At 43.4% G+C, this 7,023-nt stretch overlaps 1 protein-coding gene across 1 annotated transcript; it reads left to right on the top strand.

Moving 5' to 3' along the window:
• Positions 1–5,574: 5,574 nt before the first annotated feature.
• LOC133073694 (eukaryotic translation initiation factor 1-like) lies at positions 5,575–6,096 on the top strand. Its single transcript, XM_061167553.1, has one exon. The coding sequence runs from the start codon at positions 5,586–5,588 to the stop codon at positions 5,925–5,927; it is 342 nt and encodes a 113-aa protein (XP_061023536.1). The 5' UTR covers positions 5,575–5,585; the 3' UTR covers positions 5,928–6,096.
• The last annotated feature ends 927 nt before the right edge of the window (positions 6,097–7,023 follow it).

Below are 7,023 nucleotides of genomic sequence, written 5' to 3'. Positions count from 1 at the left end.
GGCAGGCGGATTCCTTACCACTGAGCCACTGGGCAAGTCCAGAAGGGCAATGTTTTAAGATTTATTTTTTAGAGCAGTTTTAGGTTTACAATAAAATTGAGAGTCTCACCCAGATTGCATCGTTCACATCAGGGTTCACTCAGTGTTTCACGTCCTTGTGGGTTTGGACAAATGCATAATGACTTGTGTGCATCATTATGAAGCTTCCCAGGTGGCTTAGGGATGAAGGCCCCGCCTGCCCATGCAGGAGACACCGGTTTGATCCCTGGGTGGGGAAGATCCCCTGGAGGAGGAAGTGGCAACCTGCTCCAGTACTCCTGCCTGGAGAATCCCATGGACAGAGGAGCTTGGCGGGCTACAGTCCACGGGGTCGCTAAGAGTCAGACACGACTAAGCAACTGAACGCTAATATCACACAAAGGATTTCACTGCCCCGAGTCCTCTGTGCTCTACCCACTCTCTGACAACCACTGATTTTTTTTTTTAATTGTCTCCATAGTTTTGCCTTTTCCAGCACATCATACAGTTGAAATTACACTGTCTTTTCAGATTGGCTTTCTTCACTTAGTAGTAACATGCCCTTAGGGTTGAGGAACACTTGTTCACATGATTCCATAGCTCATTTCATTCTAGCCCTGGACGATGTTCCACCATCCGGATGTGCCTCTGCTCATTTATTCACTACCTGAAGGACATCTTGACTGCTCCCAAGTTTGGACAATTATGAATAAAGCTGCTATAACCATCCACGTGTATGTTTTGATGGGGACATAAGTTTTCAACTCTTTGGGGTAAACCGTAATACCAAGGAGCACAATTGCTGGGTCGTATGATAAGAGTACGTTTAGTTTTGTAAGAAACCTCCACACTATCTTCCAAAGTGACTGCACCATTTTGCACTCTCTTTAGCAGTGAATGAGAGTTCCTGTTGCTCCACAACCTCACCAGCTTTTGGTAATGTCCGTGTTCAGAATTTTGGTCATCTTTATATGTGTGTATTTCATCGTCGTTGCATTTCTCTGATGACATACAATGTGGAGGGGAATGGGAATTTGATTAGCCAGCCAAATGAGTCTGTGAAAGTCATCAAAAAAGTTATCCCTTCATTGAATACATTTTTGCAGAAAGTCAAGTGTTACTCTTGTTGTTCAGTTGCTAAGTTATGTCCAACTCTTTTGCAACCCCTTGGACTGTAGCCCACCAGGCTCCTCTGTCCATGAGATTTTACAAGCAAGGATACTAGAGTGGGTTGCCATTTCCTTCTCCAGGGGATCTTCCTGACCCAGGAATGGAACCCACATTTCCTACATTGGCAAGTGGATTCTTTACCACTGAGCCACTAGGAAAGCCCCAAGTATTACTCTAGGTTCTATTTAAATCATATGTGCACAGATGTGAAATAAATAGGCTACTTGATACATAAAAAGTATATTTTTATAAATACAGAAATATAAAAGGACCTACTGTATAGCACAGGGAACTATATTCAGTGCTTTGCAATGGCCTATAAGGGAAAAGCATTTGAAAAAGAAAAAATATATATTAAGTATGACTGAATCACTTTGCTATACACTGAAACTAAAACAATGTTAGAAATCAACTATACTTCAATTATTTTAAAAAAATGAAAAACAACCACAAAAAATGGGAAAGTAAAAAAAAGAGAAAATCTTATAAAGAAAATCAAAATCAAGAATAATCTTGTTTTATAATAACTCTAAATGGAATCTAACCTTTAAAAATTATGAATCACTATTTTATATAGGCTTCAGCAATATGTGAACCGTGAACTCCCAGATGTTCAAGCCGGTTTTAGAAAAAGCAGAGGAACCAGAGATCAAATTGCCAAAATCCACTGGATCATCGAAAAACCAAGAGAGTCCTAGAAAAACATCTATTTCTGCTTTATTGACTATGCCAAAGCCTTTGACTGTGTGGATCACAATAAACTGTGAAAAATTCTGAAAGAGATGGGAATACCAGACCACCGGACTTGCCTCTTGAGAAACCTGTATGCAGGTCAGGAAGCAACAGTTAGAACTGGACATGGACCAACAGACTGGTTCCAAATAGGAAAAGGAGTATGTCAAGGCTGTATATTGTCACCCTGCTTATTTAACTTATATACAGAGTACATCATGAAAAACTCTGGGCTGGAGGAAGCACAAGCTGGAATCAAGATTGCCGGGAGAAATATCAATAACCTCAGATATGCAGATGACACCACCCTCATGGCAGAAAGTGAAGAAGAACTAAAGAGCCTCCTGATGAAAGTGAAAAAGGAGAGTGAAAAAGTTGGCTTAAAGCTCAACATTCAGAAAACTAAGATCAAAAAAAAAAAAGAAAGCTAAGATCATGGCATCCAGTCCCATCACTTCATGGCAAATAGATGGGGAAACAGTGGAAACAGTGGCTGACTTTATTTTTCTGGGCTCCAAAATCACTGCAGATGGTGACTGCAGCCATGAAATTAAAAGACGCTTACTCCTTGGAAGAAAAGTTATGACCAACCTAGACAGCATATTAAAAAGCAGAGACATTACTTTGCCAACAAAAGTCCATCTAGTCAAAGCTGTGGTTTTTCCAGTAGTCATGTATGGATGTGAGAGTTGGACTATAAAGAAAGCTGAGTGCAGAAGAATTGATGCTTTTGAACTGTAGTGTTGGAGAAGACTCTTGAGAGTCCGTTAGACTGCAAGGAGATCCAACCAGTCCATCCTAAAGGAAATACTGGGTGTTCATTGGAAGGACTGATGTTGAAGCTGAAACTCCAATACTTTGGCCACCTGATGAGAAGAGCTGACTCATTTGAAAAGACCCTAATGCTGGGAAAGACTGAGGGCAGGAGGAGAAGGGGAAGACAGAGGATGAGGTGGTTGGATGGCATCACCAACGTGATGGACATGGGTTTGGGTGGACTCTGGCAGTTGGTGATAGACAGGGAGGCCTGGCATGCTGCAGCTCATGGGATTGCAAAGAGTCAGGCACGACTGAGCAACTGAACTGAACATAAATATTAGAAACTATACTTCAGTAAAAACCCTAAAATCTCATGACCCAGAGATAATCATTGTAAATTTTGATAAACTATCTCCCAGTGAAGAAATGAAAATATTTTAAAAATCTTAAGCATATCTTCTATTCTTCAAACATCAAATTTTTATATCTAAAAATAAAAACAAGAAAAGAAGGTTGTGTCACTTCACAAAAATATCAGAACAGAACTTTGCATTACCCATTTTTCAGTGTGCTTTCAAAAAACTTGGGCCTGGATATTCCAGAAAATGTTAAGTAAACAGATATTGCAGTCTGAATAGTGCTACACTAAAAAGCAGAAATAAATATTTATAGAAAACTTTAAATTCAAAGACGTTTCTATGGGAAGATAAAAGGAGTCATGTAGCCATATGCGTATGACAGAGTTCAGCAATCCCTTTTGGGTGTCATCCCTTGTATGCAGTCAACCATCCTTTGCTACTGCTATTTAATGTCTTTTTCTTACTAAGCCCAACAGAACAGATTTATCTCAGAGTCAATAATGATAAGGTATTTTCTCCTGTGAGAAAATGTGGGACAATGGAAAAGAAAGAATTCAAGGGGATAATTTAGCTGTGAAATAATATATAAAATCCTGAAAGAGACAAAGACATCATAGGAAGTCAGGACTAGTACCATCATATCATAACAAAATTATTTGGTAAATTTAAAGCAAATATTTAGAGGAACATCCCTGGTGGTCCAGTGGTTAAGAATCCACCTTCCAATGCTTGGGACTTGGGTTCAGTCCTTGGTTGGAAAGCTAAGATCCCACAGGCTATAACCAGAGTCCATGAGCCATAACTAGAGAAAGCCCATGCACCACAATGAAGACCCAGTACAGCCAAAAATAAAAGTAAATAATAAAACAAATCTTTACCATTTTATTTAAATATGTACTTTTCCAGCTCTGATTTCATGAGTTATAATATAAAATGAAAAAAGACACATAACAAAATAAAGCACAGGTCTGTGGAGCATCAGTGAGACAGAAATGGGCCACGTGGTATGCGTGGAGGGGTCAGAATGCAGAGCAGGCCGACCTCTCACATCAGATGGTGCTAGGATAGCCCAATAGACTTGGAACCAGGCAATGAACCATATTTGGAAGAGTTAGAGCTTCCCTAGTGGCTCAGATGGTAAAGAATCTGCCTGCAGTGCAGAAGACCTGGCTTCGATCCCTGGGTTGGGAAGATCCCCTGGAGGAGGGCATGGCAGCCCACTCTAGTAATCTTGCCTGGAGAAGCCCAAGGACAGAGGAGCCTGGCGGGCTACAGTCCATGGGGTTGCAAAGAGTAGGACATGACTGAGCAACTAACACTTTCACTTTCAGAATGTGATGTACAAATGTGAGGTCTCTCATTGTCCTTGGTTTTGCTGATTGATGGCTTGATCAGGGCTGGATGGTCTGAAGCTGGATGGACTGAGCGTGGTCCTTGTCTCTGGAGCCTGTGGTCCAGGAAAAGAGATAGTAACCAAGGTAACAGCATCAGGAACTGCAACCTGAGAGTCCACCTGGGAAGGACAAGTGGGAAGAGCCGAGACCTGGAGAAGCCCTCCTGCACAGAACAGAGACCCGGAGTGCGGAGGAGTCTGGCTGGTTCCAGTCCCTGAGGGACCCTACATGTAGTCAGAGGAATGACACCTTCCCCCCAAAGATGCCCATGTCCTCATGCACATTGCCATGAACTTGTTACAGTACACATCAAGGGGAATTCAGGTGGCAGGCAGAGCTGAGATTGCTAAACCACTGACCTTAACTTTGGGAGGTTTTCCTGGATTATCCAGATGGGAGACTAATGCAAATACGAGTTCTTAAAAGTGGGAGGTTCTGACCCAGAGTAGCTGCCTGTGAAGAAGATGATGGGGCTCCAAGTCAAGGAGTAAAGGTGCTCCTAGGAGCTGGAAAAGGCAAGGAAACAGCTTTTCCCTGCTGGAGCCTCAAGAGGATTTGCGCTGCTAAGACCTTGGTTTCAGCTCAGTGAGGCCTGTTGCAGACTTGTGACCTCAAGATGCTTTATATGGTCATTTTCATGCACTAATTTTTGGTAGTTTGCTACAGAAACTGTAGTAGGAGGCTGGTAACACCTGCTAAAGCTGCTTTCCCCTTCTCTCAGCCTTAGCACAGAACCATAAAATAAACAAGCGTGCTTATGACCAGGGACATTCTGGAAATCATCAAGACCTGCCATCTGTGTGAGGCTGCTGCAGTGGGAATTCAGTGTGTGGTCACCTCCTTGCCTTGCAGGGTGGGTGAGGCAGGGCGGGTGGATCCACTGTCAGCCACTTCTCCAAACAGGGGAACCCCAACACTCTGCTGACCAGCTATGCAATTCAAGGTGGCTCCTCAGCCTGGCTGGGTCTCAGTATCCTCCTCTGCCAACCAGGCATAAGAATCTCAACTTTAGCCAGTCACTGAGCCACCGCCGAGGACTCAGCAGCCACCCCCTTGAGCCCCTTCGCTTCCCGATGCTTCGTCCCCGCTGCCCGCCTTCTCCCGCCGCCGCCTTCCGCAAGCCGTTTCCACCAAGAAAAAGGAATCGTATCGTATGTCCGCTATCCAGAACCTCGACTCTTTCGACCCCTCTGCTGATGCAAGTAAGGGTGATGATCTGCTTCCTGCTGGCACTGAGGATTATATCCATATAAGAATTCAACAGAGAAACGGCAGGAAGACCCTTACTACTGTCCAAGGGATCGCTGATGATTACGATAAAAAGAAGCTAGTGAAGGCGTTTAAGAAGAAATTTGCCTGCAATGGTACTATAATTGAGCATCCAGAATATGGAGAAGTAATTCAGCTACAGGGTGACCAGCGCAAGAACATATGCCAGTTCCTGGTAGAGATTGGACTGGCCAAGGACAACCAGCTGAAGGTTCATGGGTTTTAAGTGCTTTTGGCTCACTGAAGCTTAAGTGAGGATTTCCTTGCAATGAGTAGAATTTCCCTTCTGTCCCTTGTCACAAGTTTAAAAACCTCACAGCTTGTATAATGTAACCATTTGGGGTCTGCTTTTAACTTGGACTAGTGTAACTCCTTCATGCAATAAACTGAAAAGAGCCATGGGGGAAAAAAAGAATCTCAACTTTAGGGTCATTGGGACAATTACAGAGGGTAAGAGCAAAGCATCTCACACTGACTGGCTTTTATTAGGATCTCAAGAAAGGGGTGCTCCTGTTAGTTTGGCACATTTATGTATTTAAAATAGAACGCCCATCATCTGCTTTAAGAGGACTTGAAAGTATATGTCAGAACAATTACATGAAAGTTATGAAGTGAGAACAGAAACAATTTAAAGAGCATTTTCCAGGTGTCTGCGATGAGCTCATTCCTGCAGGTGAAACCGCGCTGGGCTTGCACTTGCCAGGTAGAGTGGAGACAGACCAGGTGGCAGGAGCCTCCTGCCGCCTGCAGAACATCTGCCAGCTTTGCCAAGGGGCTGCCTTCTTCCCGCTGAGCAGCTCCAAAGGATTCCGAAGACATATCACATACATTGATGTGTATGCGTTTTTAGAGGGAACACATTCATATGGCTTAAATAGTTTTAAATACGCACATATATTGTAAAATTCATGTATACATACCCATATCTACTCACCACATGTTATATATATGGTGAAAATCCTAACTCTTCTCCGTCAAGTGCTTCCCCCACACCCCCGCCTTCTCCTTAAACAACCATGTTACTAGTTTTCCTATGTATCCTTCAAGAGTTTCTTTAGGGAACAACAAGCAAATAAAAAATGGACATTCTTGGGGCTTCCCTGGTGGCCCAGTGGTTAAGAATCTGCCTGCCAATGAGGGGACAGGGGTTCAGTCCCCGGTATGCAAAGATCCCACAGGCCTTGATGCAACTAAGGCCATGCGCCACAAATAGAGCCCACATACCGCAATTAGGGAAGCCAGTGCGCTCTGGAGTCTGCCTGCCACAAGTAATGAGCCCACGTGCCATACCTACAGAAGCCCACGTGCCTTAGAGCTGAGCT

Source organism: Dama dama, chromosome 19, assembly GCF_033118175.1.
Source record: "Dama dama isolate Ldn47 chromosome 19, ASM3311817v1, whole genome shotgun sequence".
In the NCBI taxonomy this organism is placed as follows: Eukaryota; Metazoa; Chordata; class Mammalia; order Artiodactyla; family Cervidae; genus Dama; species Dama dama.
Note: the sequence above shows the minus strand (reverse complement) of the source record. Positions and strands in the feature narration are given on the sequence as shown.

What these genes read in the sequence shown, in the direction of transcription:
- LOC133073694 (XM_061167553.1), top strand. Translation starts at nt 5,586, where the DNA reads ATGTCCGCTATCCAGAACCTCGACTCTTTCGACCCCTCTGCTGATGCA.